Source organism: Mobula birostris, chromosome 32 (genome assembly GCF_030028105.1).
Source record: "Mobula birostris isolate sMobBir1 chromosome 32, sMobBir1.hap1, whole genome shotgun sequence".
Classification (NCBI taxonomy): domain Eukaryota; kingdom Metazoa; phylum Chordata; class Chondrichthyes; order Myliobatiformes; family Myliobatidae; genus Mobula; species Mobula birostris.
Window position 1 is genome coordinate 19,577,258 of NC_092401.1, and position 17,955 is coordinate 19,595,212.

Here is a 17,955-nt window from a genome sequence, read left to right on the forward strand (position 1 = left end):
AATGGCATTGTCGCCCTTTTGAAGCAGGTTGGGCACCTCTGACAGTAGCAGTGAGAGACTGAAGAACCCTTAGGCATTAAAGCCAGCTGATTCGCTTTGCTTCTGGTGCCAACATATCTTGCCCACAACTTACTAACCCTAACTTGTATGCCTGTAGAATGTGGGAGGAAACTGGAGCACTTGGAGGAAACCCACTTAGTCACAGGAAGTGCATACCAAGTCCTTACAGACAGCAGTGGGGGTCAAATCCCGATCTTACAGCTGGTGCTGTAAAGCATTACACTACCAGCTGCCCTTGATTTCAATAACTTCATCTAAAATTTATCCTCAGATGCCCTTTGAAGTTTCTTCCCCTCACTTTAAACTTTTGTTTTCAATTCCCCAACTTGGGAAAAAGATTTTGATGACCTCCCCTATCTCTGGTTCTCATAGTCATATATACTCCTCTCAGCTTCTTACACTGCAAAACAAGCAAAGCCTAGCCAAAACACAAGAGAATCGGCCAACATTGGAAATCCAGAGCAACACACAAAATGCTGGAGGATCTCAATAAACCAGTTTCAGACCGAGAACCTTCATCAGGATTGGAAAGAACGGGGCAAGAAGCAAAAAAAAAAAGCTACTGGGGGGAGGGGGAGGTGTACAAACTGGCAAGTGAAAATTCCTGTAATTTCCCCCCCTCCCCTCTTCTTTCATTCCCCATTGGGGCTGCCCTCTTACCCCTTCTCCTCTCCTCACCTGCCCATCACCTCCCCCCAATGCCCCTCCTCCTTCACTTATTCCCATGGTCCACTCTCCTGTCCTATCAGATTCCTTCTTTGGACCTTTTCCTTCCCAAACTATCACCTCTCAGCTTCTTACTTAATTTCCCCTCCCTGATCCCTCTCCTCCCCCCTCACCTGGCTTCACCTATCACCTGTCAGCTTGCACTCCTTCCCCTTGTCCCCACCACCTTCTTATTCTGGCTTCTTCCCCCTTCCTTTCTGGTCCTGGGGCAGGGTCTTGTCCTGAGGCGTCAGCTGTTTGTTCTGCTCCTTGGATGCTGAGTTCCTCCAGCATTTTGTGTATCGCTGTAGCATATACACTCTCTCCCCATAACTAAATTGAGGCACCATCCCAGTGAACCTCCTCTGCAGTCTCCAGTACTCACTCCAAAGCAATCATATCTACCATACTTTGCTGGAGTGGACTCATCTGGTGAAGGGTTGGAACTGTTCCATTTCTACAGCTCATTTGAGTAGTGATTGATTGAGGAGCAAGACGTCCACTTTTACTTTGTCTCCCAGGCCTCCCGGTTTAAATACCACACAGCTGCTCATGCCTCAGTCTGGTGGGCCCGGGGAAGCAGTCAGCAGTGTTACCATGTTAGCCCTGAGGTAGCTGCTTGTTCTTAACCTTCCTTCAGCAGTGACTGGAAGGACAAGAACCTTCTCAAAAGATGACAAATAATCCAGCTCCAAACTTGAGAAGGGAAGCGAGTAACAAAGAAGACTAAGCATTTCTAGTATCAAGCCTGGTGCCTATGACATCCTCTTCCCGAGGGGATTGATGTCTTTTAAGTGTTTCCCCTGCCCAAGTTTACTCCTCAATGACATGTAATATCAGATGTGGTTCAGTTCAGCCTCCTGTAGGATTCCTTTTCAATCAACTTGGATTAAATCACCCCAAATTTGTCTATATTTCTGCCTATAATCTCCAGAGCTGTATTATGTAGAGGAATACAGCACAAAACAGGTCCTTTGCTCCTCGGTGTCCGTGCCGAATTTGTGGTGGAATTGACACTGAGCCATTGGCACTGTAATACTGTTACAGTGCTGTGCCCTCCCCTACACTACTCTACCACCCTAGTTCATTGCATCGCCATGTGCTATGTTCATTTATTGCCACATTTCCCATGTTAAATATGGTAGCACGTCAAAAGAAGATTGGCAAGTCTGGGAATTCTGTGGTAAGAAAAGCACTGATGTAATAACCATATAAGCATATAACAATTACAGCACGGAAACAGGCCATCTCGGCCCTTCTAGTCCGTGCTGGACTCTTACTCTTACCTAGTCCCACCGACCTGCACTCAGCCCATAACCCTCCATTCCTTTCCTGTCCATATAGCTGTCCAATTTAACTTTAAATGACAACATCGAACTGGCCTGAACCACTTCGGCTGGAAGCTCGTTCCACACAGCTACCACGCTCTGAGTAAAGAAGTTCCCCCTCATGTTACCCCTAAACTTTTGCCCTTAAACTTTTAGAAGTATAGAAACAACTTTCCTGCCTCCATCTTATTCATCCCTTTCAGTTTCAAGAGGTTGAGAATACAAGAGCAGAGATGTGATGTTGAGGCTTTAAAGCTTTCAATCCTTAAATTTCTTGCACTTAGTTTTGTCAAGCAAGCATTTTATATTTACGACTTCAATGCCATCTGAATATCAACTCCTAGCTAATGCACTAACCCAGTGCTTGTGAAGCTCTGTGGTGCCCCAGCAATGCTGCTGGTCATCTCTCAAGGAGTACTTTTGGATCTGGTGACATTGATCCAGAGGTGCTTCGGAAGTCAAGAATGAGGCGTAGAACTTGTTAGTGCCTGGATGTCGCAAGAACAAAGAACAAACAGAGAAAGGAAAGGAACTGGTCATATCATATTCAGACTAGAGAGGAAGACACAATCCAGTGATAAAGATAAATAGTCAAGTTCAGTGGCATGGCACAGGCTGCAGAGTAACTTCTAGAAAAATACACCAGCTACACTACAATTACTGAAAATCTATTGAACAATGATACACTTGCAGGTCATTATATAATCAAGCGTAAGAAAGTTAAATTACAAAAAAAAACAATTCAACACCCTAATCCAACAATATGCAGTTTTGATTTTGATGTTTCCATTGGAAAATGGGAGTAGTGTGATGGTGAAGTGGTTATTTACTATTGAGACGTTAAGTTTAGAAAATGAGGTCATGGAAAACAGCCCCAGTGCAATTAGTTAGTTAATTACACCAGAGCTCTGCAAGTGCATTACCTACACACTTCTGCACAGCTACAGGGAGTTAGGAAGGAAGTTGAGAAGCAGGACCACAAAGGTTGTAACCTCGGGATTACTGCCTGTGCCACATGACTGAGTATAGGAATAGAGTGAGGTGGAGGATAAATGCGTGGCTGAGGGATTGGAGCAGGGGGCAAGGATTCAGATTTCTGGATTGTTGGGACCTCTTTTGGGGCAGGTGTGACCTGTACAAAAAGGATGGGTTGCACTTGAATCCCAGGGGAACCAATATCCTGGCGGGGAGGTTTACTAAGGCTACTGGGGAGAGTTTAAACTAGAAATGCTGAGGGTTGGGAACCAAACTGATGAGACGGAGGAAGAGGCAGTTGGCTCACAAATAGAGAAAGCTTAGAGACGGTGCGAGAGGGAGGATAGGCAGGTGATAGGGAAGGGACGCGCTCAGACTGATGGTTTGAGATGTGTTTATTTTAATGCAAGGAGTATTATGAACAAAGCAGATGATCAGTACTTGGAGCTATGATGTTGTGGCCATTACAGAGACTAGGATGGCTCAGGGGCAGGAATGGCTACTTAGAGTGCCAGGCTTTAGATGTTTCAGAAAGGCCAGGGAAGGAGGCAAAAGAGGTGGGGGCATGGCACTGTTGATCAGAGATAGTGCAGAAAAGGAGGAAGTCATGGAAGGATTGACTACGGAGTCTCTGTGGGTGGAAGTTAGGAACAGGAAGGGGTCACTAACTCTACTGGGGGTTTTTTATAGGCCACCAATAGTAAAAGAGACTTTGAGGAGCAGATAGAGAGACAGATTCTGGAAAGGTGTAATAATAACAGGGATGTTGTGGGAGATTTTAATTTCCCAAATATCAATTGGCATCTCCCTAGAGCGAGGGATTTAGATGGGGTGGAGTTTGTTAGGTGTGTTCAGGAAGGTTTCCTGACACAATATGTAGATAAGCCTACAAGAGGAGAGGCTATTCTTGATCTGGTATTGGGAAATGAACCTGGTCAGGTGTCAGATCTCTCAGTGGGAGAGCATTTTGGAGATAGTGATCACAATTCTATCTTCCTTACCATAGCATTGGAGAGGGATAGGAACAGACAAGTTAGGAAAGCGTTTAATTGGAGTAAGGGGAAATATGAGGCTATCAGGCAGGAACTTGGAAGCATAAAACGGGAACAGATGTTCTCAGGGAAATGTACAGAAGAAATGTGGTAAATGTTCTGGGGATATTTGCATGGAGTTCTGCATAGGTATGTTCCAATGAGACAGGGAAAGGATGGTACGGTACTGGAACCATGGTGTACAAAGGCTGTTATAAATCTAGTCAAGAAGAAAAGAAGAGATTATGAAAGGTTCTAAAAAGTAGGTAATATTAGAAATCTGGAGGATTATAAGGCTAGCAGGAAGGAGCTTAGGAATGAAATTAGGATAGTGAAAAAGGGCCATGAGAAGGCCTTGGCGAACAGGATTAAGGAAAACCGCAAGGCATTCTACAAGAATGTGAAGAGCAAGAGGATAAGACGTGAGAGAATAGGACCAATCAACTGTGACAGTGGAAAAGTGTGTATGGAACCAGAGGAGATAGCAGAGGTACTTAATGAATACTTTGCTTCAGGATTCACTACGGAAAAGAATCTTGGCGATTGTAGGGATGACTTACAGTGGACTGAAAAGCTTGGGCATGTAGATATTAAGAAAGAGGATGTGCTGAAGATTTTGGAAAGCATCCAGTTGGATAAGTCACCAGGACTGGACAAGATGTACCCCAGGCTACTGTGGGAGGCGAGGGAGGAGATTGCTGAGCCTCTGGCGATGATCTTTGCATCAACAATGGGGACGGGAAAGGTTCTGGAGGATTGGAGGGTTGTGGATGTTGTTCTCTTATTCAAGAAAGGGAGTAGAGATAGCCCAGGAAATTATAGACCAGTGAGTCTTACCTCAGTGGTTGGTAAGTTGATGGAGATAATCCTGAGAGGCATGATTTATGAACATTTGGAGAGGCATAATATGATTAGGAATAGTCAGCATGGCTTTGTCAAAGGCAGGTAGTGCCTTACGAGTCTGATTGAATTTTTTGAGGATGTGACTAAACACATTGTTGAAGGGAGAGCAGTAGATGTAGTGTATATGGATTTCAGCAAGGCATTTGATAAGGTACCCCATGCAAGGCTTATTGAGAAAGTAAAGAGGCATGGGATCCAAGGGGACATTGTTTTGTGGATTCAGAACTAGCTTGCCCACAGAAGGCAAAGAGTGGTTGTAGACGGTTCATATTCTGCATGGAGGTCGGTGACCAGTGGTGTGCCTCAGGGGTCTGTTCTGGGACCCCTACTCTTCGTGAGTTTTATAAATGACCTGGATGAGGAAGTGGAGGGATGGGTTAGTAAATTTGCTGATGACACAAAGGTTGGGTGTGTTGTGGATAATGTGGAGGACTGACAGAGGTTACAGCAGGACATTAATAGGATGCAAAACTGGGCTGAAAAGTGGCAGGTGGAGTTCAACCCAGATAAGTGTGAGGTGGTTCATTTTGGTAGGTCAAATATGATGGCAGAATATAGCATTAATGGTAAGACTCTTGGCAGTGTGGAGGATCAGAGGGATCTTGAGGTCCGAGTCCATAGGACACTCAAAGCTGCTACGCAGGTTGACTCTGTGGTTAGGAAGGCATATGGTACATTGGCCTTCATCAATCATGGGATTGAGTTTAGGAGCCGAGAGGTTATGTTGCAGCTATATAGGACCCTGGTCAGATCCCACTTGGAGTACTGTGCTCAGTTCTGGTCGCCTCACCTCAGGAAGGATGTGGAAGCCATAGAAAGGGTGCAGAGGAGATTTACAAGGATGTTGCCTGGATTGGGGAGTATACCTTATGAGAATAGGTTGAGTGAACTCGGCTTTTTCTCCTTGGAGCGACGGAGGATGAGAGGTGACCTAACAGAGGTGTATAAGATGATGAGAGGCATTGATCTTGTGGCTAGTCAGAGGCTTTTTCCCAGAGCTGAAATGGCTAGCACAAGAGGGCACAGTTTTAAGGTGCTTGGAAGTAGGTACAGAGGAGATGTCAGGGGTAAGTTTTTTTATGCAGAGGGTGGTGAGTGGGTGGAATGGGCTGCCGCGATGGTGGTGAAGGCAGATACGATAGGGTCTTTTAAGAGACTCCTGGGCAGGTACATGGAGCTTAGAAAAATAGAGTGCTATGGGTAACCCTAGGTAATTTCTAAGGTAAGTACATGTTCGGCACCGCATTGCGGGCCAAAGCACCTGTATTGTGCTGTAAGTTTTCTATGTTTCTATCTTGCATAGCCATGATATTCAATTCTGGATTTTCTATCAGGTACTGGAGTTCATAAAAAATATATTGGTGTTCTATTAGCCACTAGTTTTTACTGTTTTTAATGATTTTCTTTGTGGGATGTGAGAGTCTCTGGTAAGGCTGATCATGGAACTAGGGAATGAATTCCAGAATGTGGGACCCATGGATGAGTTGGGGTTGTCAAGGAATGCAGTGGGGTTTGCTCAGGACCTACTGACCTTGTTATTTCCATTGCAGGTGTGTGGAACCCCTGAGTACATTGCCCCTGAGGTCATTCTTCGGCAGGGCTATGGGAAGCCAGTTGACTGGTGGGCAATGGGCATCATCCTGTACGAATTCCTGGTGGGCTGTGTGCCCTTTTTTGGTGACACCCCCGAGGAGCTCTTTGGCCAAGTCATCAGTGGTGAGTTTGTGATCCTGAATTTGCTTACTTTTGGAACCTGTAAATGAATGTGAGCGAAGAATAGACCAAGGAACACTGGCCAACTAATTATCATCAACTGTATCCTAATTTTGTTCATTTGAAGATTTATAAGCTAGGACTAGATGAATTATTTTTGTGTGAATGGATCATTCATGAACAAATCCCAACAGCAAAAGCGAACATACACTCAGTGGCCACTTTATTAGGTACTCCTGTACACCTGCTCGTTGATGCAAATATCTAATCAGCTTATCGTGTGCCAGCACCTCAATGCATAAAAGCATGCAGGTGTGGTCAAAAGGTTCAGGTATTCAAACCAAACCAGAACAGGGAAGAAATGTGATCAAAGCGACTTAGAGTGGTAGAATGATTGTTGGTGCCAGATGAGGTGGTGTGAATATCTTAGAAACTGCTGATCTGGGATTTTCACACACAGCAGCTTCTGGATTTTATAGACAATGGTGTGAAAAACAATAAAGCATCCAGTGAGAGGCAGTTCTGCAGGCAAGAATGCCTTGTTAATGCGTAGAGGTCAGAGGAGAATGACCTTACTGGTTCAAGCTGACAGGAAGCTGAAAATAGCATTTGACAAGGTTCCACATGGTAGGCTTATTCAGAAAGTCAGAAGGCATGGGATCCAGGGAAGTTTGGCCAGGTGGATTCAGAATTGGCTTGCCTGCAGAAGGCAGAGGGTCGTGGTGGAGGGAGTACATTCAGATTGGAGGATTGTGACTAGTGGTGTCCCACAAGGATCTGTTCTGGGACCTCTACTTTTCGTGATTTTTATTAACGACCTGGATGTGGGGGTAGAAGGGTTGGGTTGACAAGAGGGCAGACAACACAAAGATTGGTGGTGTTGTAGATAGTGTAGAGGATTGTCAAAGATTGCAGAGAGACATTGATAGGATGCAGAAGTGGGCTGGGAAGTGGCAGATGGAGTTCAACCCGGAGAAGTGTGAGGTGGTACACTTTGGAAGGACAAACTCCAAGGCAGAGTACAAAGTACAGAGTACAAAGACAGGAAACTTGGTAGTGTGGAGGAGCAGAGGGATCTGGGGGTACATGTTCACAGCTCCCTGAAAGTTGCCTCGCAGGTGGATAGGGTAGTTAAGAAAGCTTATGGGGTGTTAGCTTTCATAAGTCGAGGGACAGAGTTTAAGAGTCACGATGTAATGATGCAGCTCTATAAAACTCTGGTTAGGCCACACTTGGAGTACTGTGTCCAGTTCTGGTCACCTCACTATAGGAAGGATGTGGAAGCATTGGAAAGGGTACAGAGGAGATTTACCAGGATGCTGCCTGGTTTAGAGAGTATTGATTATGATCAGAGATTAAGGGAGCTAGGACTTTACTCTTTGGAGAGAAGGAGGATAAGAGGAGACATGATAGAGGTGTACAAGATATTAAGAGGAATAGATAGAGTGGATAGCTAGCGCCTCTTTCCCAGGGCACTACTGCTCAATACAAGAGGACATGGCTTTAAGGTAAGGGGTGGGAAGTTCAAGGGGGATAATAGAGGAAGGATTTTTACTCAGAGAGTGGTTGGTGCGTGGAATGTACTGCCTGAGTCAGTGGTGGAGGCAGATACACTAGTGAAGTTTAAGAGACTACTAGACAGGTATATGGAGGAATTTAAGGTGAGGGGGGTTATATGGGAGGCAGGGTTTGAGGGTCGACACAACATTGTGGGCCGAAGGGCCTGTACTGTGCTGTACTATTCTATGTTCTATGTTCTATTAACCACACACTATAACAGTGGTGCACAGAAGAGCATCTCTGAATGCACAGCACGTCGAACCTTGAAGTGGATGGGTACAGCAGCAGCAGAGACCACACCAGAGTCCGTGGTGTACCCAGTAACAAGGTCGCTGAGTGTATTTCATCCCCAGTGCTTACCATGTGTATAAGTTTGATGGAATACTCCCCCTGAATTTTAGAGTTAGCTTCTGTGGCTCACAAAAGCAGAAGGGGAAAAAAATCATTTGTACGTTCCTGTCTTAAGTTGAATGAACATAATGCATGATTCCACAAATTCACAGGCCCTTCCGGTGAAAGGTTCCTCCTGTGAAAAGCTCTGTCTGTTCCAGCTTATTCGATGACTGTCCTTCTAGTTAATGGATGACCAACTGTTGAAATTCACTGGATCAGGGATTAGACCTTAGACCGTAAGACATAGGAACAGAATTAGGGCATTCGGCCCATTAAGTCTGCTTCGCCATTCCATCATGTCTGACCTATTTTCCTTCTCAACTCCATTCTCCTGCATTCTCCCCATAACCTTTGATGCCTTTACTAATCAGGAAACTATTAACCTCTGCTTTAAATATACTGGTGACTTGGCTTCCACAGACTTCTGTTGCAATGAATTCCATAGATTCACCAACCTCTGGCTCAAGAAATTCCTCCTCCTTATCTTTGTTTGAAAGGGGCTTTCTTCTTTTTTGAGACTATGCTCTCTGGTCCTAGATTCCCCCATTATAGGAAAAATCCTCTCCACATCCACTCTATCTCGGTCTTTCAATATTCAATAGGTTTCAATGAGATTCCCACTCTCTAAGCTCCAGTGAGTACAGACAGGGTGTTACCATCATTGGCAGAATCTCAGATGGTGATGAGAAAGCATACAGAGGCGAGGCATACCAGCTAGTTAAGTGGTGTCATAGCAACAACCCTGCACTCACCGTCAGTAAGACCAAACAACTAATTGAGGACTTCAGAAAGGGTAAGATGTGGGAACACACACCAGTCTTCATTGAGGGATCAGAAGTGGAGAGAGTGAGCAATTTCAAGTTCCTGGGTGTCAATATCTCTGAGGACCCAACCTGGACCCAGCACATCAATGCAGCTACAAAGAAAGAAAAACAGTGGCTATATTTCATTACGAGTTTGTGGGGATTTGGTATGTCACCAAAAACACTTGCAAATTTCCTCAGATGTACCATGGAGAGTAGCTACTGCACAGGGTCGAAGTAGGCTGCAGAAAATTGTAAAATTAGTCAGCTCCATTCTGGGCACAGCCTCCAGGTATCCAGGACATCTTCAAGGAGCGGTACCTCAAAAAGGCAGCGTCCATCATTAAAGACCACCACCGCCCCAGGCATGCTCTGTTCTCTTTGCTACCATCAGGGAGGAGGTACAGAAGCCTGAAGGCACATACTCAGTGTTTCAGGAACAGCTTCTTCCCCTTTGCCATCTGATTTCTGAATGGACATTGTACCTCAATGCTTTTTGTGTACTACTTATTTAACTTAATTATTTAATATATATATATTCATACTGTAATTCATTTTTTCTGTAATTCATGTATGGCATTGTGTTGCTGCTAAAAAGTTAATAAATTTCGTGACGTATGCTAGAGATTTTGATTCTGATTCTGATTAGCGACTAGGCCCTGGTAAGGTCCTAATGATTAATAGGACCTTCTAGTAATTAGGCCCTAGTTAAAGAAAATTTATTTATTTGAATGTTTCTTTTTGTGTTAGATGATTAAAACGTAGCTCAGCAGACAAAACTACATTTGGGTGTGGTACTATATTAATCCCTGGGTTTGTTAATTTGGCAAATAAATAAGGAGTAATTCCCCTTTTGGTCTAACCAGCCCCCTGAGGCACCATTGGTATGGGCACTGGTAAGCTGGACTACCTTACATGTCTGGCTAAGATGGAGAGGGAGTTGGGTAAAAAGTGTTGGACCCTCCTTCCCACCTCCAGCTGGTGCCCACCATACAATAAATGCCAAAGTTAACCCCAACAATCACCTACATTTTTAGAGTATGTGGGTTTGTCACCTTCTTCAGTGCACCCACACTGAAGTCATACAGCAGTAGGAAAATACAGGACAGAAACGTGTCCTTCGGCCCAGCAAGTCTGTACAGACCATTGATGGTCCATTTACAACAATTCTACAGATCGTTCATTTATTATGTGCCATATGATGTGAGAGTAAGAGTTCGGCACGGAATAGGAGGGCCAAGATGGCCTGTTTCCATGCTGTAATCGTTATATGGTTATATGATGTAAGCAATTGTGGTCCATAATTGTTCTTGGCAAATTTTTCTACGGAAGTGATTTTCCAATTCCTTCTTCTGTGCAGTGTCTTTACAAGACGGGTGACCCCAGCCATTATCAATACACTTGAGGGATTGTCTGCCTGGTGTCAGTGATTGCAAAACCAGGACCTTGTGACATGCACCAGCTGCTCCCACGGCTTCACGTGACCTTGATCGGGGGGTGGGGGGGTGTGGTGCTACACCTGGCCCAGGGGTGACCTGCAGGCTAGTGGAGGGAAGGAGCACCTTTCACCTTCTTATGTAGAGACATATAGTATCTCTACCCCGCCCCGCTACCCAATTAATCTACTTCTTTTATTGTCCTTACTTTTTCATCATCTTCCTCGTCTACACACTTGGGGCAATTTACAGCAGCTAATTAACCTACCAGTCTGCATGTCCAAGAAGTACACTCTAACTGTGGTGAATCAGATAATTTACAAGCAGGTCCCACTGTAAATTATTGTGAAAACCTTATGTATATTCATATGAAGTCCAAGTTAGTTATAATGATGCAGTAAACCATAAAAACTGCTTAGAAAATTATGTGACCCTTAAAAAAAATTTGGTGTGTCTAATTTAATTATTTTTAATTGAAAATATCCAATTAAAATACATGTAAGTTTATTTATGATATTTCAGCTCCCTTAGCTCCAGTCTTTGTTTTGCATTTTGCGTGATGTACCCAAAAGTCAATTAAAAAAACTTCCTTGCTTCCTGTCTGTGACATTAATGTGATTGGTTGTTCAGCTAGCTTGATGACATCACTGGTGCTGGGTCTAAAAGTAGTAAACAGTGAAATCACCAGATCTTGGGGTATTTGTCCAAGGGGAGCAACATTGTTTTGTCACTGACTGCAAACTTTACGTCAGAGATTCAAGTTGCCCATTATTCATTCAAACTGAAGAATTAGTATAGCACAAAATGAGGCCATTCAGTCCAACAGTTCCTAGTTGAGCAATTCCATCAGTCTTCCCCACTCCAACAAATCCTTTTACCTTACAGCTCTGCAGATTATTCTCCTGTTAAATATCTTTCCAAATCCATTTTGAGGGCCCTGATTCACTGTTTCCGCCACCCCAGTGGATAGGGTTCCTCTTGTCCGCACCTACCACCCCACCAGACTCCGCATCCAGCACATAATCCTCCGAAACTTCCGCCACTTCTGAGATCCCACCACCAAGCACATCTTTCCCTCCCCCCACTTTCTGCTTTCCGCAGGGATCATTCCCTACCTGACTCCCTTGTCCATTTGTCCCTCCCTCCTGGCACTTATCCTTGCAAGCGGAACAAATGCTACACCTACCCCTACACCTCCTCCCTCACTACCATCCAGTCCTAAACAGTCCTTCCAGGTTAGACGACACTTCACCTGTGAGTCTGTTGGGATCATTGTGTTCGGTACTCCCGGTGTAGCCTCCTTTACATTGCTGAGACCCGACATATATTGGGAGACCGCTTCACCGACCATCTACACTGCGTCCGCCAGAACAAGCTTGATCTCCCAGTGGCACCCATTTTAATTCCACTTCCCATTCCCATTCCCATTCTGATATGTCCATCCATGGCCTCCTCCACTGTCATGGTGAGGCCACACTTAGGTTGGAGGAACAACACCTTGTATTCCGTTTGGGTAGCTTCCAACTGATGGCACAAATATCAATTTCTCAAACTTCCAGTAATGCCCCCCAAACCCACCCCTCCATGTCCCATCCCCTTTTCCCTCTTACTTCATCTCACCAATCAACACTCAGAACATGCTGGAGGAACTCAGCAGGTCAGGCAGCATCCGTGGAAAAGATCGGTCGACGTTTCAGGCCGGAACCCTTCGTCAGGACTGAAGAGGGAAGGGGCAGAGGCCCTATAAAGAAGGTGGGGGGGAGGGGAGGGTGGGAAGGAGAAGGCTGGTAGGTTCCAGGTGAAAAACCAGTAAGGGGAAAGACAAAAGGGGTGGGGAGGGGAAGCAGGGGGGATAGGCAGGAAAGGTGAAGAAGGAATAGGGGAAAACGCAATCGGTGGTAGAAGGAGGTGGAACCATGAGGGAGGTGATAGGCAGCTGGGGGAGGGGGCAGAGTGACATAGGGATAGGGGAAGGGAGGGGGAGGGAATTACCGGAAGCTGGAGAATTCTATGTTCATACCAAGGGGCTAGAGACTACCTAGACGGTGTATGAGGTGTTGCTCCTCCAACCTGAGTTTAGCCTCGTCATGGCAGTAGAGGAGGCCATGTATGGACATATCCGAATGGGAGTGGGAAGCAGAGCTGAAGTGGGTGGCTACTGGAAGATCCTGTATGTTGTTGCGGACGGAGGTGCTTACCATCTCACCAATCAACTTCCCAGCTCTTTACTTCATCCCTCCTCCTCCAGGTTTCACCTATCACCTAGCGCTTCTCTCTCTCCTCTCCCCGCCTTTTAAATCTCCTCAGCTTTCCTCCCCCAGTCCTGCCGAAAAGTTTCAACCCAAAGCATTGACTGTACTCTTTTCCATAGATGCTGCCTGGCCTGCTGAGTTTCTTTAGCATTTTCTGTGTGTTGCTGGGATTTCCATCATCTGCAGATTTTCTGTTTGTTTGTTCCCCAATGGATACTGAGTTTTAGGTTATAATCTGTCTCAATTCTTTCCTTACATCCCCCTATTCATCTTTTGCACAAACTTTTAACCCTGTACCTCCTGGCCCCAGATGGGAACACCTTTCCTCTAATTATATAGGAAAAGTTAGTGAGCTGAGCCATCAGCACAGAGGGAGGGGCAAGTAGGACAGAACAAGGGGAGAACATAAGGACTGTGATAGCGTAGAATATCCTGGCCGTTCTTCCCAATGAAGCTGCAAAACTTGGTAATGAAGTCATTATCCTGATGCCTTTCCTAGAGTTGGAAGCCAATGTAGGCTCACTGAAGTATAAAGTAAATCTATTGTCTAAATACATTTTCTGCCTTGAAATTCAATTTCTTCAGGCATTCACAGGAAAATCAAAGGAATACAACAGAACTTATGAAAAGCTGTACCAAGCAAAGACTGAGAACCAACATGAAAAAGAAGACAAATAGTGCAAATAGGAAATAAATAAATAATACTGACAACATGAGTTGTAAAGTTCTTGAAAAGTGAGCCTGTAGGTTTGAAATCAGTTCAGATTTGAAGTGAGTGAGATTACCCTCGTTGGTTCAGCAGCCTGATGGTTGTGCTTTAGACAAAGTCTATATTTCATCAGGAGTTTGAGGAGATTTGATATGTCACCAAAGACCCCAGTTACATCATAATTTAGGAAGTCCAGACTTCTGCTATTTCTGAAGATCTATCCTGGATGTTGATGCAAGTATGAAGAAAGCACACCAGTGGCTATATTTCATTCGGAGTATGAGGAGAGTTGGTATGCCACCAAAGGCTAGCAAATTTCTACAGATGTACCACGGACAGCATTCTAACTGGCTGCATCACCATCTGGTATGGGGCATGAGGCATTGCACAGGATTGGACTAAGCTGCAGAGAGCTGTAGACTTAGTCAGTTCCATCTTAGGCACTAGCCTCCCCAGCATCCAGGACGTCTTCCAGGAGATGCCTCAAATAAGTGGCATCCATCATTAAGGACCCCCATCACCCAGGACACGCTCTCTTCTCATCGCTACCATCAGGGAGGAGGTACAGGAGCCTGAAGGCACACACTCAACGATTCAAGAACAGCTTCTTTTCCTCTGCCATCAGATATTTAAATGGATATTGAACCCATGAACACTACCTCACTACTCTTTTTGCAGTACTTATTTAATTTGCTGCAATGTATTGCTGCTGCATAACAACAAATTTCATGACATATGCCAGTGATATTAAACCTGATTCTGATTCTGAAATCAAGTTTTGTTTGAGCTTAAGTGAATTTGTTGAAGATCTTTCTAAATTTTGAACTGAATTGAATTGACTTTATTTCTTACATCCTTCACATACAAGGAGTAAAAATCTTTATGTTACATCTCCATCTAAATGTGCCGTGTGCAATCATAGTAATTTATAATAAATAGAATAGTTGATGTAATATAAAGTACACTCAAATCAGCGTGAGTTCATCACTCTGATGACCTGGTGGAAGAAGCTGTCCTGGAGCCTGTTGGTCCTGGTTTATATGCTGCGGTACCGTTTCCCAGATGGTAGCAGCTAGAATAGATTGTGGTTGGGATGACTTGGGTCCCCAATGATCCTACGGGCCCTTTTTACACACCTGTCTTTGTAAACGCCCTGAATCATGGGAAGTTCACAACTACAGATGCGCTGGGCTGTCCTCACCACTCTCTGCAGAGTCCTGCGATTAAGGGAGGTACAGTTCCCACACCAGGCAGTAATGCAGCCACTCAGGATGATCACAATTGTGCCCCTGTAGATAGTTCTTACGATTTGGGAGCCCATAACAAACTTCCTCAACGGTCTGAGGTGAAAGAGGCGCTGTTGTGCCTTTTTCACCACACAGCTGGTGTGCATAGACCATGTGAGGTCCTCGGTAATGTACATACCGAGGAACTTGAAGCTGTTTACCCTCTCAACCCCAGATCCATTGATGTCAATGGGGATTAGCCGGTCTCTATTCCTCCTGTAATCCACAACCAGCTCCTTTGTTTTTGCGGCATTGAGGAAGAGGTTGTTTTCTGACACTACTGTGTCAGAGAGATGACTTCTTCCCTGCAGGCCACCTCATTATTGTTTGAGATAAGGCCAATAAATGTAGTGTCGCCGGCAAATTTAATTAGCGGATTGGAGCTGTGGGTGGCAATACAGTCATGGGTATAGAGGGTGTAAAGGAGGGGACTCAATACGCAGCCCTGAGGGGCTCCTGTATTGAGAGTCAGAGGGTTAGAGGTGAGGGAGCCCACTCTTACCACTGGCAATCTGACGGGAAGTCCAGGATCCAGCTGCACAAGGCAGGGTCAAGGCCGAGGTCTCTGAACTTCCTGTTGAGACTGGATGGAACTATGGTGTTGAATGCTGAACTGTAGTCCAAGAACAGCATTCTCACATAAGCATCCTGTTTCTCCAGAAATGTAAGGACAGTGTGTAGAGCTGTGGCTATTGCATCATATGTCAATCAGTTGTGGCGGTAGATGAATTGTAGGGGGTCCAGTTTGAGTGGCAGCAGGATGCAGATGTAATCCTTGACCAGCCTCTCAAAGCATTTGATTATTATTGAGGTGAGTGCGACAGGACGCCAGGCGTTCAGGCATGTTACCTTGGTCTTTTTTGATACGGGAACAGTGGTGGATAATTTGTGCTGGACCCCTGGCAAAACCCCTGCAGCTTGTCAATTATTGATGCGGAGCTAAGGCATGAAAACTGGTCCTGTGCACCCTGGTATCAGGCAGCTTCACCCTCCTAGAAGATTAACAGTACAGTCCTTGGAGAGGTGTTGCATCTGCCCTGTTTCCTCGGTGGGGGCATCACATCTACTCCAAATAGTGAAATAGCAGCGTACAGAAACCGCTGGAGGAACTCAGCAAGTCAAGCATCAACTATAGAGGGGAATTCTTTGTTCTGAGGCTGCCTGTGGGAGGACGAATTTCAGAGTTGTTTTCTGTATACATGTTTTGATAATAAGTGCACTTTGAAAGTTTTAGGCTTGAGAACCTTCATCAGGTCTGGAGAGGACGGGGGCAGAAGCCTGAAGTTGCGGGGTGGGGAAGGAGTTCAAGTGAGCAGGTGATACGCGAGACCACATTAGGAGGAAGGTGAGTGGGTGGGGAGGGGATGAATCTGCTGGAGGTGGAAGAGGTGAAGGGCTGAAGAAGGAATCTGATAGAAGAGGGCAATAGACCATGGGAGAAAGAGAAGGAGGAGGGGCACCAGAGGGAGGTGATGGGCAGGTGAGGAGAAGAAAAGGGATGGGAGGGTGGCCAGAAGGGGACGTGGAAAAAGAGAGAAGGGAGAAAGGGGGAGGAATTACCAGAAATTAGAGAAAGTGACATTTATGCCATCCAGATGGAATTTGAGGAGTTGTTCCTCCAACCTGAGTGTGGCCCCATCGTTACAGCAGAGGAGGCTATGGACCAACATGTCGGTATAAGGGTTTCAATGCCAGCCATCTTGGAGAAAGGGTATATTTAAAATATGTAATATAAATTAACCTTGCAACTGGCTTGTCCTCTTTTAAAAATGCACCAGTATCTTCTCTGCCATAAGATCACAACTCAGCATAGTATCCGTTGCCTACCTAATCCCTCCACCACCTCCAGAGTCACCCCATCCGAGAACCTTTGCGTCCTGCTGGAGGGTTTCAGCCCAAAGTGTGGACAGTCCCTTCTCCTGCAGATGCTGCTCAACCCACTGAGCTCCTCCAGTGGATCGTTTGTTGCTCCAGAATTCACCCTCCTTCACCTGGACTGGGTCAGAGACTCGTTCCAGGTAGAACCACCAGTCAGCAGCCCGGAAGATTAGGTACAATAAACTTAGTATTTGTGTAAACCAGAGCCATTCAGAAAGGTCAGGCGTTTAATAGGGCCGAAAGAGTTAACAAACATTTAACGGGATTGTAATTAAAGACAATCGGTGGCCGAGTCTATCTGATTGCAGATCCTTGTATTGAAAGCCATCTTCTGTTTCCAGATGATATCATGTGGCCTGAGGGGGATGAGGCTCTCCCTGCTGACGCCCAGAACCTCATCTCCAGCCTCCTGCAGCCAAACCCGCTGGACCGCCTGGGAACAGGTAGGCAGCCTCGTCTGTTGGTGGGACCATTATTTAGGATGTTCAGCTTTTCTCTCCCATATGCCTCCTGCTCAGTTGTTACCCTCTGAATCTGAGATTGGAAACCCAGATGCCTGGAAGTAGTTGGTCATTCAATCGTTTGAGCCTGCTCCACCATTTAACATGATCCACGCTGATCTTCAGTATCAAGACATTTTGGAAGTTTTGCACTTGTAACTCTTTTTTTAAAAAAAAGACAGGGTGCTGTTCAGCTTATTCCTAACTGGGCCACATACTGTGATTTCTTGGTGTGAGTAACGCTGACAATTGAAATCATTAACAAACCCTCTTCTCCTATAGCAACAAATAATTGACTAGAGGAACTGAGTGGGTCAAGCAGCAACTGTGGGAGGAAAGGCATCTTCAGTGTCTCAACCCAAAATATTAACAGCCCCAAATATCCCACAGATGCTGTTCAACCTTCTGAGTTCCTCCAGCAGA

The 17,955-nt window shown here is 45.3% G+C and overlaps 1 protein-coding gene across 1 annotated transcript in view; it reads left to right on the forward strand.

Annotated features, from left to right (window-relative positions):
* Positions 1-17,955, forward strand: part of LOC140191074 (microtubule-associated serine/threonine-protein kinase 1-like) — a 127,033-nt gene that overhangs the window by 61,543 nt on the left and 47,535 nt on the right. The window contains exons 15-16 of the mRNA XM_072248149.1: positions 6,553-6,718; positions 17,374-17,475. Coding sequence (XP_072104250.1) covers positions 6,553-6,718; positions 17,374-17,475 — 268 coding nt within the window. The remainder of the gene's footprint in view (positions 1-6,552; positions 6,719-17,373; positions 17,476-17,955) is intronic.